The sequence below is a fragment of the Pseudochaenichthys georgianus genome, chromosome 13 (genome assembly GCF_902827115.2).
Source record: "Pseudochaenichthys georgianus chromosome 13, fPseGeo1.2, whole genome shotgun sequence".
Classification (NCBI taxonomy): domain Eukaryota; kingdom Metazoa; phylum Chordata; class Actinopteri; order Perciformes; family Channichthyidae; genus Pseudochaenichthys; species Pseudochaenichthys georgianus.
Genome location: NC_047515.1, coordinates 26,922,722 through 26,943,861, shown reverse-complemented (window position 1 = coordinate 26,943,861; position 21,140 = coordinate 26,922,722). Strand labels below are relative to the sequence as shown.

General features: G+C 41.9%; 1 protein-coding gene across 2 annotated transcripts in view; it reads right to left on the bottom strand.

Annotated features, from left to right (window-relative positions):
* Positions 1-463: 463 nt before the first annotated feature.
* Positions 464-21,140, bottom strand: part of arhgef12a (Rho guanine nucleotide exchange factor (GEF) 12a) — a 48,313-nt gene continuing 27,636 nt past the window's right edge. For both annotated transcript variants that reach the window (XM_034097048.2, XM_034097049.2), the window contains 37 exons: positions 19,989-20,087; positions 18,069-18,118; positions 17,819-17,876; positions 17,550-17,722; positions 17,261-17,338; positions 16,751-16,870; positions 16,253-16,348; positions 14,340-14,474; positions 13,996-14,097; positions 13,698-13,808; positions 13,494-13,592; positions 11,868-11,910; positions 11,300-11,405; positions 11,039-11,176; positions 10,880-10,912; positions 10,165-10,279; positions 9,955-10,060; positions 9,663-9,866; positions 9,446-9,584; positions 9,324-9,356; positions 9,073-9,224; positions 8,713-8,859; positions 8,432-8,517; positions 7,643-7,768; positions 7,395-7,509; positions 6,001-6,101; positions 5,718-5,795; positions 5,484-5,559; positions 5,222-5,389; positions 4,783-4,870; positions 4,610-4,687; positions 4,436-4,530; positions 4,140-4,340; positions 3,817-4,053; positions 2,421-2,650; positions 2,239-2,317; positions 464-2,127 (listed from right to left, as the gene is read on the bottom strand). In XM_034097048.2, coding sequence (XP_033952939.1) covers positions 2,117-2,127; positions 2,239-2,317; positions 2,421-2,650; positions 3,817-4,053; positions 4,140-4,340; positions 4,436-4,530; positions 4,610-4,687; positions 4,783-4,870; positions 5,222-5,389; positions 5,484-5,559; positions 5,718-5,795; positions 6,001-6,101; positions 7,395-7,509; positions 7,643-7,768; positions 8,432-8,517; positions 8,713-8,859; positions 9,073-9,224; positions 9,324-9,356; positions 9,446-9,584; positions 9,663-9,866; positions 9,955-10,060; positions 10,165-10,279; positions 10,880-10,912; positions 11,039-11,176; positions 11,300-11,405; positions 11,868-11,910; positions 13,494-13,592; positions 13,698-13,808; positions 13,996-14,097; positions 14,340-14,474; positions 16,253-16,348; positions 16,751-16,870; positions 17,261-17,338; positions 17,550-17,722; positions 17,819-17,876; positions 18,069-18,118; positions 19,989-20,087 — 4,106 coding nt within the window. In that variant the 3' untranslated portion in view covers positions 464-2,116. The remainder of the gene's footprint in view (positions 2,128-2,238; positions 2,318-2,420; positions 2,651-3,816; positions 4,054-4,139; positions 4,341-4,435; positions 4,531-4,609; positions 4,688-4,782; positions 4,871-5,221; positions 5,390-5,483; positions 5,560-5,717; positions 5,796-6,000; positions 6,102-7,394; positions 7,510-7,642; positions 7,769-8,431; positions 8,518-8,712; positions 8,860-9,072; positions 9,225-9,323; positions 9,357-9,445; positions 9,585-9,662; positions 9,867-9,954; positions 10,061-10,164; positions 10,280-10,879; positions 10,913-11,038; positions 11,177-11,299; positions 11,406-11,867; positions 11,911-13,493; positions 13,593-13,697; positions 13,809-13,995; positions 14,098-14,339; positions 14,475-16,252; positions 16,349-16,750; positions 16,871-17,260; positions 17,339-17,549; positions 17,723-17,818; positions 17,877-18,068; positions 18,119-19,988; positions 20,088-21,140) is intronic.

Here is a 21,140-nt window from a genome sequence, read left to right as displayed (position 1 = left end):
AGTGCTGCAGTTTGAAGCTTAAAAGCCAGATGTGTCCCTCATAGTTAACAGTTAGTGGAGCCCAAAACACAGACTTATAATAGTAAATATACTATACTTATTCCTGTTTGCAAACATGGTTCCCGTAAGGTTTTTCTTACTTTTTTTCCTGCGACACAGAAGTAGCTAAATTAATCCCTTCCTGCAGGTTTAAATATAAAGCTTTTAGACAAGGCAGGTAATTACATAGCTATTTTAAGCTTAATGAATGAATTGCGACCTATGACACCCTGTAAAAAGTGATTATATTAGGAGAAATTGCAAACATTAAATCTTACGTGAGGATATATGGAGGTCACATCTCATCAAAGCATAACAAAGACACGATGAGATAAATCTGAGAAAACGTATGCCATGCGATACAGTTAACGACAATACATCAGCACATACGACCAGCGGACATAGTTAAGTTTTATTATACCGCTATACATCAATGCCTCTGATCAACAGGAACTATAACTCAGCCAGGAGAAGTAGACTTTATAAGACACTTGCTGATCCATCATGACCAATGCTCAAGTGTCCTTGATCTTTATCTTCGTATTTTAAGTAAAGAAAAAATGGTCATTAATCATTTCTCCATTGCTGAAACTGTCATTCAATAATAGCTGTACAAGTAAAATGTTTTATTGACCATCACTTTGGCGAGGGCGGAAAGAAAGCGTAAAGGGCAGAAAGAGTGTTTTAGCACTTTCTCCACTGGAAGGAAACCCTCGAGAGACCCCCAAAGGGCACTTTGACCAGTTGGGGGCACCGGGGTGTGGTTGCCCTTGCCAACTACCATAAGTCAACCAGTGCTGTAGAAGCCTGACAATGTGATCACTTTATAGGTTTAAAAGAAAATGTCCCCCCAAAAAACTGGTTAGATTTTTCTTTTTGAATGTGTCATGGCACCATTTATTTATTAAAGTTATGCATAACCTTCCAACTTGATCATTGTACATATGTTGAACTTCATGACATTATTAGAATATCAGGCAGTCAGATCAGCAATGCCAACAGCAGCGGAAAGAAGCAGCATTTCTGTCAGGAGCCGATACAGAAGGAGCAGGAGCGCTCACTGTAGAAGAAGGGGAACGGGGCAAACATACCCAAATTGAGGAAGCATGACATATAGAGTGTGGGAGGGGATGAATAAGCACGAAAGCTACTGGGCCGGGAGGAAAAACAAAGGAGAAGGATGACACCCATAAGTGTATACAGGGAAAAGAAGAGGGAGAATCACACGCAGAGGAGAAGAGGAGCAGATGAGAGGCAAAGTACCCCTCACAGTGAGGAGGAAGGAGGCAGCACGAAAATGCAACAGGACCAGATCAGAGCCTTCAGACTCTTCATTCTAGTTAACACCAACTAGAATGTATCTGAAATTCTAGATTATAACACAATTCAAGAGGTTTTTTTTAACACAATGGGATCTATCCATCACCAGTGCAACTCTGGCCTCTATCAGTCTGAATATATTCCCGCCACTTCATCAGGGTACGCTCGGCTACTAGGCTAGCGTGCTTGTATGCTAGCGTGCACCCAACACTCACACTAACCCTGTATGACTGAAGCAGGAAAAGCAGCCAAAAAGGTAACACCATGGCCAAAAGCATGCAAGCAATGTGGGAAACACTTTAAAAAAATGAAAAGAAAGAAAATAAATACATCTTGGGATAAAAAAAATCTTAATACATTATCTTAAAATTTTCCTTTTCTTGTTTTGTGTTTCATATATATATATTCTAAACACACATCTTTGTACATTTTGGTATCAGTTCTGTTTCTTGCAGGGAGGTCCGGGGGAAATGGGTGTTAGGTGGTGGAAGGGTGAGGTTTTTGGGGGCAATTCCACTTTCCTGATTGCCTTGTGCTGATGGAGGGGGGGGGGGCAGCATCACAAAAAGATGACTCCACCCTTCAAGCGTTTCTGCTCACACTCAGTCTCTCATTCTCTGTGGCATCCGTTGGCGACGGAAAAAAAACTCAGCAGTGAGAGGACAAGCTTATAGGATGTCCAGAAAAGTCCAGGACACAAGAAGTAGCGGTACTTTCTCTTTGGGACCAAAGCCAAAAGCTGTGGTACGGACATCAACTATCTCTTATCTGGGGGGAAAGAAATTAGGCGTAGGATCAGAAAAAGGATGGAAACAGGGAGTTATCCACATATTCAAATCTATTTATTCACATGTTGCCACTCAGCACAAAGTGATATACCTTTGTTTCCATCCATGTCTGCTGCTGCTGACCTCTCTGGCCTTTGGCGTATTACATTATTGTATTTGGCCTCAACGTCCTGGAAGAGAAACCATTCACGGTGAGATCAGGCAATTAAAATCACCACAATGTGGAGTGGATTTATAGGATCATGTGCTGGTGAGTCAGTGACTGTTAAATACCTTCAGATAATTGAGGTTGGCCTGAAGGTTTCTAAGGTGAGACAAGACCTGTCTGCTGAAAGAGGAGAGGCTGCCGGCCTGTGACGCTGAAGAAAACCTCAGGTTGATACCCGAGTCGGCGGCGCAGCCCTGTGAGGATCTCAGCTGCTTCCCTGTGTTTGATGCCAGGATGTCATCGTCTGTGCTGCTCTCCCCTGGGCCGCCGTACCCCTCCAGGACTAAATACCCTGCTGAGAGATTTCAAAGAAGCCTTTTATTACTAATGCTGTAAAAGGCTCAGGGAAAGAGTACTGAGAAAGCTGCACCTCACAAACGTTGGTGCGTTCAAAACAAACGTGCTTGGTTTGTTCAATGGCAGTACTGTACAGGGATACAACACACTACAGACTCTCTTGCAGAATGATTGCATCAGCTGGGACGCCATATTGACAATAATGCACATTCTATGTGCATTATTGCACTAATGTACATTCTCAAATATTGAAGTGACTGTTATTTTGTATATATTGATTGTTGTATTTTTTTATTTAGGTCTTATTTAGATTCTGTGTATATATATATATATACATACATATACATATACATATTTGTATATACATTTGTTTTTATATTCGGGATTGTGGGAAACGGTACTTCGATCTCTCCGTCTGTACACACAAACTGGAAGATTGCCAATAAAGTTGACTTTGATATTGGGCCATTGGGATTAAGTGTTAGCCATACTCTAGGACTACAGGTTTAAAAACATGCACATGTTACTTTACTCCTGCTTTTTGTTTGGCTATATTTGCACCAATAATGTGAGGTGAGGATCCAGGGTATATGCAGGAATCCTGAAGTCAGATGTAATACCTTTTAAGACATTTTTTAAGACCCTTTTCATACATTTTAAGACCTCATCACCACTTGGAGTTTTAACCGGTTACATTGGCGACACTTTACCTCACGTGTACTATATACTGTATTGAATGTCCTTAATCCTTATCTTTCAACCATTTGGACGCAGACTTGCATTTCCCCATAACGACAATGTTTAACAACCGGCGTAAACGGACCTTCGCGCGCTATCAGTCAGTGAGCGTGCGATGTCCTGTTCAGATGACGTCAAATCCAACGGGATGCCATAAATAAACTACACAGAATCACACTACACACCTACGCACTGATTACATTCAGGCACACTGTAGAATACAACCTCTTTGGACAAGTTATATACTTATTGAAAACAAGCTACAAAATGTAATACCTTGGAAAATGCCGTTTAATACGCTAAATTGATTTATCAACTTTTAATACTTTTTAAGGCTCCGAGGACACCATGGAATCTGCTTCTTCAGTCCATTTAAACCTAGAGCGTACGGATAATGACAAATCATTACCCGCTGTCCAGGCTCACCATAATCTTCAGGAGAATCAAAGAAGCCCGTGTCTCCAGAGCCCAGGTCCTGAGCGGGGTCCTCTGTCTGGGAGCTGTTCTTTTCTGAGCCGTTGTGGACCATCACCCGCGCTCGGCTGTCCACGGGGGTCCGCAGCGAGGTGGTCCTGAGGAGACGAGCCCCCGTGGAGCGTTTGGTTTGCTCCAAGGCCTCCTGGGACATCAGCTGGGTCACCAACACCTGCTTTAATGCTGCCACTGCGGCAGGTGAGGACAGAGGTTTATGATTTTTATTTTTTAAATAACTTACAATATCACTTTATTTTGACTGACTGTGTGCTTACATGTTTTCAGTGCTTCATCTGCTCTGGAGGGAAACATGTTAAACGAGTCTCCTTCTTTGACATTTTCAGCCACTCGGTAAGGAAGCTCTGGGTCCACAAAACCTTCCTCCTCCTCTTCCTCCCCTGCCTTTACTCCCTCAAATGGATTATTGCCTGGTAGAGAACTCGTCACGCTTCTAGGGGCTGGACTGCTCTCTTTATCTGAGGGGGTTTAATAGGAGAAGGATTATCTACACAGTTGAGTAGAGTGGAATATTTAAAGTAATGCAGAGGGAGAGACATGTTTCCGCAGCTACCTGTGGACTGGGTGCTGCCGGTGGACGTGCGGTCTGCATCTCGACTCAGCCTGGAAACCCCCGCTGTGATGATCTCCACTCCATCCCTCTCCCCACTGGCACACAACAACATCTTATGTAACAAACAAGCTTTGGTCCTGCGTATCATCTGATCAAATTAGAAAGACAACATACTCAGTCTGAGGTAATGGTATGACGCTGTGAGGTTTGACTTTCATGGCATCAGCTCTCTGGGTGATTAGACGCTGCCACCTTGTTCAAGGGGAAAATAATAGAGTTATTAGCCCATTCAACCACTAGAGCAGTACAACTATAAGATATCAATATAAAAAGGTACTCATGCTTACGTTTTCTGATCTGAGACTGTGGGCGCCATCAGCTCATAGATCTGGGCTCCGTTTTCTGACATGGACAGGACGAAGAAGGACTTGTGGTCTGGCAACAAAGAGTGTGGATAAGACTTTCTTTAAACCATGTGTACAAAGTACAATACACTCAAAGAGAGCAACAGTAAAAGGAAATACAGGAGGAAAACAAATACAAATCAGCAAACTAATTATGAGAGGTACAATTATCAACTTGCATAGTGAATAGGGAGTGATAATAGATGCATCTAATTTAGCCTAATATCCTCAGGCAGTTTGTTCCACAGTAATATATGCCCAAAAAGAATTGGATGTTGTATAGTGAGGGGTTATTGATCGTTTTTTCTGATCAGTGCATATCAACTAATTGTTTTGCCAATTTTTAAGTTGTAAAACAGAAAGTAGGCTGGTGTGAACTGACCTGTTGCCACGGAGCGCACCAGCACAGTGTTGAGTTTGATGATGGGGCTGAAGATGTGTTTGGTGTCTGCCGTGCCGGCCAGGTTTTTACTGTGACACTTCAGGATCAGCCGCTCATCTTGTTTCTGTAGCAGGACCAGAATGTCCTGCAGGAGGAGTGTGTACAACTCTGAAAGGAAACACAGAGGATACTTGGATTTAGTACTTGGCAGAAGTATCTAAATTAAAGTAAATGAATCTCTTATAATGTGCTGATTACAAACCGATAGTTTTGTCCTTGTTCACTTTCCATGACAGCGGTCCCTCATGCACCATGGTTCTCTTGGTTAAATCCAAATTCTGAAGAGGGCAGGACGATAAAGAGTTAAGCTTATCCATGAGGCCATTTCCACATTGCACTCCCTTTGTGCCAAGCGTATATTTCAAACAGCGAGCGTGGGTGTACACCAAGTGAGTGTGCTTAAACTGAAGCTGAGAGGGTCCTGTATATAACTCACCTTTAGCTCAAGGATCATGGGGTTATCTGTCTGCTTCAGAGAGGAGAGGTCCAATCTTCTCTGATAGTCCTCCAACTTCTAGAGGACAGACGGAGAGAAATAGGAAAGAGGATAAGAAAGCGCTCCTTAAAAAGGGAGCCACTGCCTGGGGAGCAGTACAAAAATAAATTGTGGTGGAGTGGAAAAAAAAAAAGGGAGGACTTAGGATGAGACTGAAGGGGGAGGAAGAGAAAAGTTGAGGGCCTGGTGTGAAAGGGAAAGGAGATTTAAAAAAACATCCTACCTGCTTGTCCTCAGATTCCTTCACAGCCTGGTTGACGTGATTGAGGATCTTTCTGCAGCAGTCTACCGCCTGCTTCACTTTGTCCTTCTCCACTGTGTTGTCTGAATGACATTCAAAAAAGACGTAAGGCCTCAGTTCTGTGGGGGGCTGTCCGGCAAATTGATATTTCCTCTGTCCATTAACACACCATTGTTCCCAAGAAATATGATAAAGCAGGGGGAATTAATATCCCATAATAGCTGGTTATAGATTATCATTAGTGCATTCTCTCCGTGTGAGAACTAAACCCGGCCAAGACTAAAACGATGGACCAAATAATGGGAGACATTCCCAAAACGAGCACTGCTCGAGGACCATTAAAATGCAAATCTTGCCATTTGTCTCTGTATTTCACTAATAGCTGGCACGTGGCCACAAAGACTCAAGACTTCATTTTTATTCATTTTCTTCCATCTCGAAAGTTCAAATTGTATCTTTTGCTTTTTATAGCAATCAGAATAGGAAAGGCAAACTCGGTATTAATCCGTTATTACCCGTTTCCATGGTTACTCCAAGATGAGTCAAATAGTTTCCATATTGAAAACATTGACTCACAGAATGTAATTGACTTTAGGATCACAGAAAAAAGAGCTGGAAGAAATAATAGAAATCTTCCCAAGCAGGCGGGTTGCAGCAGTGCAGACAAAGTCCAAAACACTAGGCAATAGAAGATGGAATGGAGAGAATAATAATAGTGGTTTGCAAATGCGATTTTTAAAAGTAGATCACAATGTCTCTCCTTGTGACAGGTTCAGTAATTTACTACGTATTTGTGACTTAGTGGAACAGACTTTGAAGTTTTTGAAAAGTGGTTTGTATGAATGCACACATTCCTCCTGCAGGCCTGATGACGTCAGTAAGGCTTCATGCGCTTCATGAGCCAGAATAAGGGTCTTATCTGGCAGGTGCTACACTGAATTCATTTATAGTCTATAATGAAGCTGCAGACTTAGTCCAACGTCAGAAAATTAAATAACAATTACGTAATTGCTTAGGCATCAATTCACGGCTTTCGACTTGTGAATATTGACTTGTTTTTCCACTCTTCAGGGAGTCATTTAAACATTGGACTCTGGGAACTTGTAATGACAAATGTTATTCTAAACCACAAACAATAAATCAAGAAAATTGGTAAACTTAAAAATAATAATCGTGAAAAGAAACCAATCCTACCATTACTTAAAATGCCAAATTTCCCCATGCCATATTTTTGGTCTATTCAAGAGTTGTGTTTTTAATCCCCGTTACATCAAAGACAGTCCGACACAGTTTGAGTGTGGATTCGATAGTGCATAATAATCGTCACTGCAAGCTGTTGTGAAGGAACTCAGATTAGTAAGGCAACATTTCAGCACCTGTGTACTTGGCGATGTTTTCTAGCAGCAGGGGGTACTTGGTGAGCCGCTGCATCTCCACAGGAATGATGTCTTTAAGCTGCAGTCGGCGACACTGTCTGTTACTCTCTGCCTCCTGCAAAGCAACAATACAAATAAAAAAGAGTTTATGTGAAGTTCAGCTGTCACTTAACAAGATATATCGTTTAACAAGTATACATGGAGAATACGTAAATGTAGCAACAATTTTGAAAGCCTGTAGTCGGTACCTGGACGAAGGAAGTAAAGCGCGAGTCCTTCTTCTGCTTGGTTTTGATGATTTCCAGAGCAAAAGGCTGGTTGCTGCAGAACGTCCCCACTGCCTTCTTGATCTTCTCCTCCTCTCCCCCGCCGAACTGTGACAACCCAACACAAGACCCAGCACAGGACAGAGACGGTGATCAGTCGATGTGGGTAAGGGTTAGTTGTCATGGAAATGTCTAGTATTTAACCACTACAATGAGAAGAAACTCCCAGAAGGGGGCCAGGCTTACGACCTCGTAGCAGAGACAGCTTAAGTTTGAATGGAGACTAGATCATTGCTCGGACCCTCAGAGGACCGTTTAACCTACTTATCCCCCATTGAGAGATTTTAGACAAGGCTGCCAGCTGATATGCAGCAACTCACATCTAATGCATCACACATGATGTAGAGATGTCAGCTAAATCTGGGGCATGCGCTGACATTACCATTTACTGAGAAACAGGCTTCAATTTCACTCGCTTGCTTCCGCTGTAATTGCTCTGCAGTGTTTTTTTGCAGCATTTTATGCTAACTCCTTCTCTAGTATATATAAACTGTACATAAATGTTTTCAGGTGCACATGATTTTTTTTTTAAATGAGCACAATTTAGGCTGAAGAAAGCAATCTATTACCATTCATGTTTTCTTTCTTGCTATGAAGCAATTTTGTGCAAAATGTATTTTTTCACATCACATCAGTCATCTTGAAAATGTATTCAATATAAGAAGATGTTTGAAAGGGGAAATACAATTTCAGCCAGAGAATTGTACTCACCCAGGAGAGCAAGTCGTCTCCTATCTGATCAATTACTGAAGACTCATTTCTCTTCCGAACAGCTGCCATTTGCTCCAGTATTGAAGCTGAAATTCAAAGGAGAGCACCAAATTGACAGTCACTGCGTGTTTGTGAGTCTGCACGTGTGTATATAAGATAACAAAGATGAAGAATACAACATGAAATCGTGAGTACTGTGTGTAATGCTGCCTGTTTGTTTTAAAATTCATATTCATATTAAAGGCCTATATTCTTTGATAGATGTCAGGGTGTGTGTGTACCATGCAGCTGTAGAATCTCATCCAGGTTAGTGAAGATGTTCTTGATGTCTGCAGGAGGCAGGATGGCCTCTTTGGAGAGCTTCTGGTAGAAAACATGGTCCAAAACTCTCAGCATCCTCACATGCGCACGCTCTGTATAGAACAGCTCTGTAGACACAAGGCAAGATGTTAATCCAAGATGGCAGAGCATTTGCACGGCTCAACATGATGAACTATTTGACAGCAACTTGGGTCTGATCCCAACAGCTGCCCCCGCTGAATATCTCCGTCTCCTCCCTTTTACTCATTTTGTATCCTTTGAAAATATATTTGGCTTTAATGAATTGTCAAACAATGTGAAGAGCTAAGCCATGTCCTCACCATTGATGACTTCCTGTCTCTTGATTTCCTGAGGCCTGAGACCTGCTAGGACCTCTCGCCCCACCAGCTGCTGCCAATTGGGAGGGTCGTGCTCTGAGTCCGTTCCCTGGTCGTCCTCGCTCTGAACGTCAGCTGCAAGCAGTCCCTCAAGCCTAGGGCAAGACGGAAAGTCAGCTTTTCATCTGGCTTCTAAAATACCACCACTGCTTATTTTATTAGATATTCATTTTCAAATAGACAGGTGTCCTCACCTTCTTATGGCCTTTGGTGTTCCCTCATGGGCCCTACAACAAATATTAACGGTAAAATCAATGTTAAACATAAATATATTCAATGTAAGGAAGCAGAGGTGTAAATGAGCCTGTAAATGCACCTGTCACTTTCTCTGTCATCCTCTTGCAGCGGGTCATGGCTGTAAAGGTCAAAGTGCGAGGCAGGGTACGCCAGCCCATCAAGAGGGTCCGTCTGAAGGCCGTCACTCAGCCTGGAGGGGCCTGAGGTCGGAGTCCCGCCTGAGAAACAAGTAACAAGTTAGAAACCATCACTTCCTGACTGTTTATTTTATTCAGTTCAACTGTTCAGTAACTCACCCATATCAGCATCTCTGCTCGTGTCTGAGCTGTAGGTGGCGCTGTTTGGGGACGAGGTGTTGACAGACATTGAGTGTGTGAGTTCCGAACCTTCACTCGATTGGCTGCCTCGCAGACGGCCAGTTTCCATGTGATCAGCTGCCCCAAATGAAGGCTGAGATAACTGTTTCTGCGGCCGGGGGCGACCTTCCAACGCTTTTCCCACTGAAAAAGAGAAAGGCGGAATCACATTTGATAAAGATTTTAAATCGTATCATAGTTTCTATTCAATTCCTTAAAAGTCCTAACTCACCTGATGTTGTTTCAACACGGCTGGGCCGACGCTGAGGTCCAAGGATACTGGGAAATCTGGGTTTCTTCACCTTCTCTTCTCCCTCCTTTTCTGTCTTGATGCTTTTCTGTGTTTTATTAAAACAAGGGAAGTTTCAGGTAGTTGACAAAGAGATGGATAGAGAAAGGCAGAGGCGTATTGTGATAGAAATGTATTGTGACGTTATATTACCTTGATCTTGGGAAGAAAGTTGATCCTGACCCGTTTGGACTCCAGACTGCGAGGTTCCTTGACCCTCACACCAAGGAGCTTCATGTATGTATAGATGACATACTGCATTGTAGTGCTAAATGAAAAACAAGTTTAGTTGCTACAATTTCAATACAAACCGACAAAACAACAGGATACAGAAATTCGAAGTGCCCATATTGTGACTTGCACCATATGTCATGCCAGTCCTTCTCGTCAGTTTTCTACACAAACCATCTGGGTTGTGCTGTGACCATATGGTGTTTCATACAAGAATTTTCAATCAGTCACACTTTTAAATTATTTAATACAAACACACTGCATAAATTACATGTTTTTTTAAGAGACTGCCTCGGTGTTTAATTTGTAAACTGTAGGGAATGTAGAATGGGGCCTGGATGATACCAATATGTTGTGTGTTCTTGGCGGGAACATCAAAGGCTTTACTTAAAAAATGACTACCATTGACATATATTATTCATTTAACTCAAGATGTTTTAAATAATACATTCAAAGAAGTCTAATGAACTAATAAATAAGTTATTTAAGACACATTACAGACTGTAAATGCAATGACAACACAGATAGTTTGAAGGGCCATGAAAGCCCCTGAAGTCCTGAGTGATCCCCATCATATGCTTTGAGGTATTATCTCCATATCAATAAACAAAATGCTCCACAATATAGGTGTGCTTACCATCTCTCCTCCTCTGTTGTGTGAGTAGTTAACCTATAAACAATACACAGAAGAAAAGTCTTAATGGCTGAAAATGGTTAAAAACATGAAATATGTGTAAACACTTATCACAGCACAAGTCTATATGTGTGTTATGAAACTGTGTGTCATGCTACTTACAGGATATCCTCTATCTTGGTGATGATGTTCTCTGCGTATGAACGCTCTCGCTCCAGAGTGACCCGGTCTCTGATTCCCTCTTGGTCCAGTCGGGACAGCTCCACTTCAGCCACGGTGAGGCCCATACTGCGCTTCTGCCTGCATGTGCCAACACGTGAAATACTGGGGTTAGGTGCATAATCCCCTTTTTAACATTTGCTCAATGAGTGAACCACATTCTCAACTGCAGAACCTACCCAGCATAGAAAATAAAAACTTTACCTGAAATCCTCAAGGTTCTTCTGTATTTCAGGGAGCAGAGAGTCCTGCAGCGTTTGAACGTGTTGTCTGTTTATTTCCTCAGGGATCAGTTCTGTCCGCCGCCGGTCTACACACACACACACACACACACACACACACACACACACACACACACACACACACACACACACACACACACACACACACACACACACACACACACACACACACACACACACACACACACACACACACACACACACACACACACACACACACACACACACACACACACACACACACACACACACACACACACACACACACACACACACACTAAACTATACTGTACTGCCAAGTCTAAAGGGATTATTTCAAGTGCACACTTAATATGCGCGGTTAAAGTTAAGCAATAGTTTCCAAACCATCAGAGCATTTGATTTCTTAACACCTTAGTTGGGAGTGTGCATGGCTCACAGGACTGTGTAATGAGGATGGCCTCAGATGTACAAAAGCTAAACTCGGTAAATTGCCTATTGAAAATGACAGTGAGCAGACAACCAAATGAAGCACAGCATGAAATACTAACCGAGATCCATCGAGATGGATTCAGGAACAGCGACTTTCAGATTCTGTAAAATAAATAAATAATAATGTTTTATACTTCAAGAACAAACTGGATTTAATGTCAATGTCAGTAGAGACAATATATCAAAGCACTCAAGATCACCTATAAATGTAATTATTGAAAATGAAAACACCCTTTTTGAACCTGTACATTTGGTTTTTGATCCTGTGTTCTGACAAAATGTGGTGAAATGCATTTCATGTGTTCTTGTCAAAATGGAATCAGTGATAACATTTATAGATTATGGATAGAGATATATTTCCCTGTGCAGAACAAAGAGTGTACCAGTGTTGTAGTCAAGTCACCCTCGAGTCCCCACTTTGAGTCCGAGTCCAAGTCACCTACGGAGTGTCCGAGTCGAGTCATCATTACCTGTGTTCGAGTCCGAGTCCGAGTCCAAGTCCGAGTCACCCAAGGAGTGTCCGAGTCGAGTCCGAGTCATCATTACCTGTGTTCGTGTTCGAGTCCGAGTCACCCAAGATGAGTCCAAGTCAAGTCTGAGTCACAGTCTTCATGTGTTGAAATGCAGCTATAGCTCCTCTACATTGCTTTCATCCTGTCATGTTATACTAATCCGTCTATTGAACTGCTGTGAAGCCAGTTTGGTTACAATTATTGTAATAGGTGCTATACAAATATAAAGCTTATTACTAATATTAATATTTATATTATTGTAAATGACTTTTAATATGTCTAACTATATTTAAAATGAGTTACCTTTTAGAGAAGTGATTATATTTGTATGCTAATATTTTCTTATCGTAAAGTTTTTGTCTTGCACTTTTATTTTGATAGTTATAAGATCGGGACTCTTATTTTGAAGGAATTTTACCGGAAGTCAATGGACAACAAAGCAGTGTAAACACACATGTATAATGAAGGATAAATGACGACTAAATTAACATATACTAAATAGTTACATTGGGTTTTTAGCACCTGGCTGATAAGGGCACAAGTTCTTCTGTTGGTAATGATTGTATAAAAGCAAGGGTGTGCAATAAACAGATACCATCAGTTGGAGAGTCTGGCCATCATTCAGCCGGGAGCTACAATTATTATAGTGAATGTTTCAATTCTATCAATAAAGATTAAGCCCCAGAAAGCACATGGCTACTTCTTGTTATCGGCTGAATCTTTATTTATTGATTAGATCACATTACTTGGATGATAGTGTTCAAGACATATGTCTGAACTTGATCCTTCTCTTCAATCCTTTTTCCACATAACGAGCATTTTGCGCTGCTCTTTCCCAATGTGGAAGCAGAATGTGTGAAAGCATACAGCACGATGTGGGGTGTGTCTCTGGACATCTCTAGACTGGAATAGCTGGGCCCAGTAGGTGAACTCGCCTCGCAGGATAGAGGACATCAGACTCCAGAGAAAACTTGCTCGAGTCCAAGTCGGAGCGTCAATGTACAAGTCGAGTCCGAGTCATCGTGGGGGAAACATTCACGAGTTCGAGTCCAAGTCACCGTACACGAGAATTCACGAGTCCAAGTCCGAGTCGCGTCAATCCGTGCGCGAGTCCGAGTCGAGACACGAGTCCCAAAAATCGGCACTCGAGTCCGAGTCCAGGAGTGTACTCACTGCTCCACCGGCAATGAAGAAGTTGTGGAAGTCCATGAACACCCGTCTGGTTTCTTTGGAGTTGGTCTGCTTGTAGAAGTCAGCATAGAGGTAGCACAGCTGAGGATATAAGATAACAAATAAATAAGTGAGCTGTAGTGTCTGTCAGGGTGCATGAGAACAGGAGGATAACACAGAAAATATTGTGACAGGAGAGGGTCTTACCACAGGAGCAGGGTCGAACTGAGAGAAGACGTGGTGAAGGAACGCTGCGAGGTGGGCGGGACGAGACTTGAGCTGCTCGATGTTGTTAAAGCTGTTACACTGGCCATTCGTCTGAAACAAAATCAATTTAAATCAAACAGTTTGCACTCTGGTTATCTTTGCTGACTTCACATAGGACACAAGTTTGAAAAAATTGTTATTTGCCAAGAAAAGTTTATATTAATTTTAAATACATGAATATGCCAGCCATTACAGTATTATGATTGACAGATATTTAGATTGCTCTGTCGTAGAGTACCTGCTCCTGGTCTGAATCAAAATAGTCGTCCTCAGCTCCAATGATTTGCGAGACAAGGCGAGCGGAAGTGGGACTGCTGACTGTGGTAGGAGACAGAGAGTCCTAGGGAAAAGACGGCGCACATTTAGAACTACTGTTTTCAAAAGAAAACATTTCCATTTAAACATTGATAACCCAACTAAATGTGGGGTTTAGTAGCTCTAAGATAAATTATTAATCAACATAAAATAATAGCCCTATAATACACGCTGAAAAAAATGCAAATAACACATTTACACCAGTAGAGAGAGTGAAAAAGTGAATTTCTTACACAGAATTTGCACTAGGTCAATTAGTATATTTACCAAGTCAGTGGTGTCCTCGGCATCCGGGGAGTGGCAGGAGTTGAAGCTGTTCCTGGCGGTGCTCTTGGGGCTGGGGCAGGATGACCCTCTTTGGTAGAGACTTTCTGGAGATCCAGGCCCGAAAATGCGAGATATCTGAGGAGGGATGTAACACAGCATTAGATTCTGAATCAATGTAAAATGATCAAAACGATTCTCCTAAAAACTACAATACAAAAAAGTATCATAACCGAAGCTAAGCAGGGCTAGTTAAGACTGATTCATCTAAATTAGCATGAGGACATTAATGTATTGCCCTAAAGCAGGGATGGGCAAATGGCGGCCTGCGGGCCGCATGCGGCCCCCACCTCCTCTTTTTGCGGCCCTCAGATTAATTTATAAACAACGTAACGGCCCGTCCACACAGCGTTGAAGCTTCCAACGCTTCTGACCATTCACTTTGAATGGGGTGACGTCACTTTTAGCCGAACTGCATCGTGGCTCGCTGCAAAAGTTGAGCAATGTTCAACTTTTGACGCCTCGGCAGAAGCGTCAGCCAATCGAATCATATGCCAGTACAAGCTCTAGCCAATCAAACCGCTGCTTGTGTGTCAGGGGCGGGAGATTCATGTGATTGGTTGTTGGTCGAGTGTCAGACACGCCCGCCGGCAAGCGTCAACGCACGTTGCTGTGTGGACGGGCCGTAATTAACAACATTTTTTTTTTTTTTTTTTTTACTTGTAGTACTGATACCGTCCACTAGACTCATAGTTACGTCGCGAGCTGCGTAGATGATTTCAAATACCGCGAAATAATCTGTGACGCATTTGTGTGTATTGTGTTTGTTTCCCGGGGAAACCCTCACAAGAAACACCGGCTGTTGTTATGCCTGCTGTGACGTTAAGTTGCCTCTTGTAATTATGCCTTTACAAGCTTAAAAGTTGTTTTTATCATCTGAATTTGGCGAAACAAGTTTAATATTCTTAAAACCAAGACTTTGTTTATTTGAAATCAGATGAAAACAAACTGTCATGGACCCTGCCGTTATCTATGATTACTACGCTTTTCATTCATAATTTCAGCGGGAGGGAGGGGGAGTGGTGCTGAGGAACAGCAGTCTGACAGGTGTCTGTGTTGACATTCCCCTTATTGTGGAATAAGGGGAATGCAGAGACTGGCTACAAGTGTTTTAGGTTCAAGTTAGACAACTAATGTCTGGGTTCATGACTTCATGTGTATGTCATCTAATGGTTAATCTCAATACACACACATTTTCCGTGCTTTCCAATAGTTTAAAATAGTTTTATTCCACTGTTTAATAACCTGTTCAATACAAACATGCCACTTGTAAAAATGAAATAAAATGTCTGAACTGATATTTGTTTAGTGAGCTTATTAGAGGATGTTCCCATTTTTTGGGGATGTTCCCTTTGATTGTAAAATGTCAATGAAGATATCAGACTTAGTATATTTATTAATAATTACATACAACACATGGAATTTTTGTGTGTGTGTTCCAAGTGAATCTGCGGCCCCCTGGTCAATGATGTGGCCCCCACCACCATCAAAGTTGCCCATCCCTGCCCTAAAGCTACCTAGTCTCTGAACAAAGGTTTCATGATAAGTTCAGTGATACATTTAAATGATGTTGGATAGTAGTGGTGACTACGGCTGCACTATTATCTAAATGTTAACAAAATTGGAAAATGGAGTACTGTGGTGCTGCAGATAAGTCCCGGTCTACAATATTCTACAGGCTTTTGGTGCAGATCCTCTAAAAAATTAATAGTACGTTTTCAATGATATTGAGAATTAGGACGCGGCTCTGATTAACCCCTTAAATATTGTGAATAATATCGCAATTTCAATAGCAGTCATAATGATTGCAGTTAGTTATTTTTCCTAATAGTACAGCCCTGGTGCTGACGACTTACAGGAGAGTTTCTCCAGGACAGCTCTGTGCTGTAGTCTCCCTTAGAGGCGGGAGTGTGCTCCCTCTCATCGTCTGCATCACCACCTGGAACAGCCTCCTACGGATTTGTGTAAACACAGAATGTGTTATTTATTATGAACAACCTTATTACACACAACATGGCTACATTCGTAATAAGTACTGAATGTTTTAAATGTATGAGTAATTTGTGGTAATCTCATAAAACGTAAATAAAATGGTGGGAGCAGACTCATATGTTGACATGCATAACACAAGGTTTACTATAAATAAAATAAGCTGTCACACAGACACAAAAGAGTGGCTTCCCACTAATCCTCTGAAAAGATTAGGATTATTGATTGTCTGGAGCCAACCCTACCCTACCCTACCCTAAATTATACTGCCTAGATGTTGCTGGTTAATCACTGTCCCCAACTCCTCTTTTCTGTATGCAGGTAAATGGAGGAAGGTAGTTAGAGCGGGGGGGTATTGGCTTTACCTGTGATGCCCCACTGGCCTTGAGGATCTGCCCCTGCAGCTGAGGAATGTGCTTCTTAACTTCCTGGATGTCTTTCAGTAGTTTGGGGGAGGGGTTCCTGCTGTACTCCTCCTTCATGGCCTTTACAACAAGATGATGGAAATCAACAAGCCATCAGGACCAGAAGTATCTCATTATTTGTAAACAATCAGGTTGGTAAACATATGCCATATATGGTCTCTGGTCATAAACGTGGGATGTTTTGGAAAACACTGCCTCAATTCTCAGTCCACCGCATGAATACAGCGGTCTTATCACACACACTGCTTGTCTCCTACCCGAAGCAATGTTCTATTTAAAGATGGATGAGAGCAGAGCCTTTCATTTTCAACACAGATAATAACAGACAGCATTCCTCAATAGGTGTTAGATATGAAAGGATGAAAATCACCTTGCTGTTGCAAACACCTACCAAGAAAAACAGTGTTACAAATTAGAAAGCCAGTAAGTGGCAGTGATTGTTATGCTAACCTGCAGCTCCTGCTGCTCTTTGGAGAGCATCCTTTGCAGCATGTCAACCTTCTGGTTGCAGACGCTGCTATTTTCATCCTTTGGGGAAAAAACAAAAAAAGGAAAGTTAAAAGCATTTGGAAGAACTGTGCAATTAGAATAGGTATCCAAGCAATTTTTTTATATAGGTAATCCGATTGCATTTAAAAAACATTTGAAAGAAAGGATGAGTTATAGAGATTCACTGGAAGAAAGAGAAATATAACCCAGGTGAAAATCCCCAAGATGAAGGAGGATGAAGAAGGGTTACCCATGGTGACTGGGTGGAGGAGAGGCGGTCCAGAGGACTGTAGGGGCGTTCTGTTGCTGGGGAGTTTGGAGAAGAAATACTAACGCCCAACATTTCAGACTCTGCTTCAGACAAGGGGATCTGGGCGAGCCCCGGAGGACGCCCCAATACTGTGAGGGCCACATAGGAGCCGGCTAGGATGAAGAAATCAAAGCAAAGTGTCAGTTTTACTTAAAGGTTTATTTGTGGCTAAATGTGGCTTTCGCTGAAAGACAGACAAAGATACTTACATTTGATTAGCTTAACCACCTCTATGTGATTAGAATGTGTAACAAGGGTCCCGTTAACCTGGAAGACAGCAATGGTACCATCAGGAGAATTAAAAAAACGAATTTCAAAACATTATGATTTCACTTTGACATCAGATTACATCCAGAGTGTATACACTGAGAGACCAGCGGGTGGCAGTCTAGAGCCTCTGCATTGGCCTTGTACAGTCACTTTAGCAGTTTAAAGACATTGAGGCAGAGAACACAATACCTTGATGATCCTGTCTCCTGTCTGAACACCGGCCCGCATAGCAGCCCCATCTGGCAAGCACAGGAGAAAGAGTGTTAAGGAGAAGATGGGTAGTAAATAGAACCATTAAAAGAATGAAATGGATATAGGGGATAACACACAAGACACACAGGATAATAATGCTTCATGATGTAACTGTTGATATTTCTGCACAGTGAATACATCATACAGCACTGACAGGGCAGATGTCGCAAAGTGACTATTTGAGTGCTATTTTGAAAGACCATAACAGTGGTTATATTATGAGAAGGACCTGTTTCACAGCTCCACCCAAAACAAAGGGATTTACGCACGAGACAGGTTATTATGAGATCAACGTCTGACTCTGTAGTCAGCAGCACACAGCTGAGTTATACTAATACACTACTTACACTGAACAAAAATATAAACGCAACACTTTTGTTTTTGCTCCCATTTTTCATGAGATGAACTCAAAGATCTAAAACATTTTCTATATACACAAAATAACCATTTCTCTCAAATATTGTTCACAAATCTGAAAAAATCTGTGAAAGTGAGCACTTCTCCTTTGCCGAGATAATGCCACACCTCACAGGTGTGGCATATCAAGATGCTGATTAGACAGCATGATTATTGCACAGGTGTGCCTTAGAATGGCCACAATAAAAGGCCATTCTGAAACGTGCATTTTTGCTTTATTGGGGGGGTCTGGGGGGGTCCGAAAACCAGTCAGTATCTGGTGTGAGGGGTAGGATTAGGGTTAGGGTAAAGTTGTGAATCGAGTGGCCTGTGTTCGTCGTCCATAACATACGCCTGCCCATACCATAACCCCACCACCACCATGGGCCACTCGATTCACAACATTACCCTAACCTTACCCCTCACACCAGATACCGACTGGTTTTCGGACCCCCCCCCCCCCCCCCCCCCAATAAAGCAAAAATGCACATTTCAGAGTGGCCTTTTATTGTGGCCAGCCTAAGGCACACCTGTGCAATAATCATGCTGTCTAATCAGCATCTTGATATGCCACACCTGTGAGGTGGGATGGATTATCTCGGCAAAGGAGCAGTGCTCACTATCACAGATTTTTTCAGATTTGTGAACAATATTTGAGAGAAATGGTTATTTTGTGTATATAGAAAATGTTTTAGATCTTTGAGTTCATCTCATGAAAAATGGGAGCAAAAACAAAAGTGTTGCGTTTATATTTTTGTTCAGTGTATAATGTGCATTTTGGGCCCTCAGTGTTATCAATTGTTTTAACTGGTGTCACTAAAATAAGGGAAATTATCTAGTTTGATCACTTGGACTAAAAGTAAAAGTATTAACTGGAGCAGCTGCAGCAAGTACTACAGATATTTGGTTTACTTTGTTGGTATAAATTATTCAGATGAAACTAAGTAGACTGCTCTTTGTGTTGAGTCAGTGACAAAAGCACAAATGGGGAGCCGTACAGGGATAGTCTAACACTGCCAAGCATGGATGACTGTGCAACAAAGGTCCTCGATCAGCTCCTTCCTCTTCTCTCTCCCACTACATTGGGTGTAATGTTTTTTGTGACCTGATAACAGCCCTCATCACCCTCTGCAGACAGTTAAAGACTGCTGGGGCCCACATAAGTATCCTGCCAACGTCTTCTCTTTAGAAGACAACATGATAACGCTTCAGCTACTGTGAAACTACCGAGGAGGAAATACACAGGGAATGGCTTCACTTCTCTAAGTAAGTGCCAGAGTGGGGATGGTTGCCGAGTCCCAATTACCCCTCACAGCTGTGAGTTCAGAGCCAACTACCATGACAGTTTGATGTCAGTGCATGAAGGTGGAGTCCACATCTCTATTGCGAGCACTTAGACCAGAAGTAGTCGTTGTAACAACATATTTTTCTTCGTCCTTTTAAGTTCGGACCTAACCTTACCTTCTTTGACAAGCTGCACAAACACTGGGTTGTCACCGCTGACAGTGAGCCCAAAGCCATTTTCATCTTTCTGGATGATTACACATCGCTGGACCAGACCTGCAAGTGAGACAGAAAGACATAACAGTGTTTTAAAAGGATCAGGAAGTCACAAAAGGAAATGTACTTCACTCACTGGCACCAGTATATCAAATAAAACTAAACTTTAGCTTACATTCCCAACAGTTGTTTTAAAGAAACATTTATTGTAAAACAATTCCATATTCTGTATATTCTGAGGTGGTTTAAGTGCTAGATCTCTCAAAGGATAGATTCAAACTTTCTAAAGTCTATTCAAAAACAATACGCACATGCCTGTGTGTACTTCAATATAATTATTGATCTCTATTTGTTGTTCCTTCTGTCCTACTGACCTTCAATATATGTTTCACTTGTACTGAATTTGTTTTAGGAAGAGATCTTTTTGCAGCCAGTAAGGAATGAGGAACATTTGAGGAACAAGATGAGGAACATTTACAGCGCCCCATGATGCATTCAATGTACGTGCATATGGTCATGAGAGTATTGTTTTAAGGGTGAACATGTGAAAAATGTCCTGTAACATATCAGCACATGACCCATCTTGTGTTTAGGATTCTTGTCAGGATAGCATGACAACATCGTCCCACGATTTGAGCATGTGCATCAAATAAAACTTGTTGATTTAAACGGCAACATTTCTCAGGGAGCCTTTAGGTATTTTGGACACATTTAAAAAGAGTTTCTCATTCTTTACTGCCTCATTTTGGAACATGACACCAAAAATAATAATGATGATGGGCCTTCTGTGTGAAGATATGTTTTGGTTGTAGTCTCACAGGCCAGAAGGAGGAACGTTACTTTTCAGGTTTTGTTATGAGGTGTAGCGAAAACAGGTTAGAGCTTATCTAATGTCTGGCTGACACTGACTAGACTTAGAAAACAGTACAGACAAAGGACCACACAATCCATAGAAGGCAAATCCTGAAAAATACTTTGTCTCATGATCTCATGAACAAGTAGTAAGAACACTTTGCAATAAGAGCAAGTCATCTTTAAACCTCTATACAAAGCAGGATTTACAAGTAACCCACAATGAGTGAGGTGACCCTTGAACTGGTTTCTTGTGCAGAA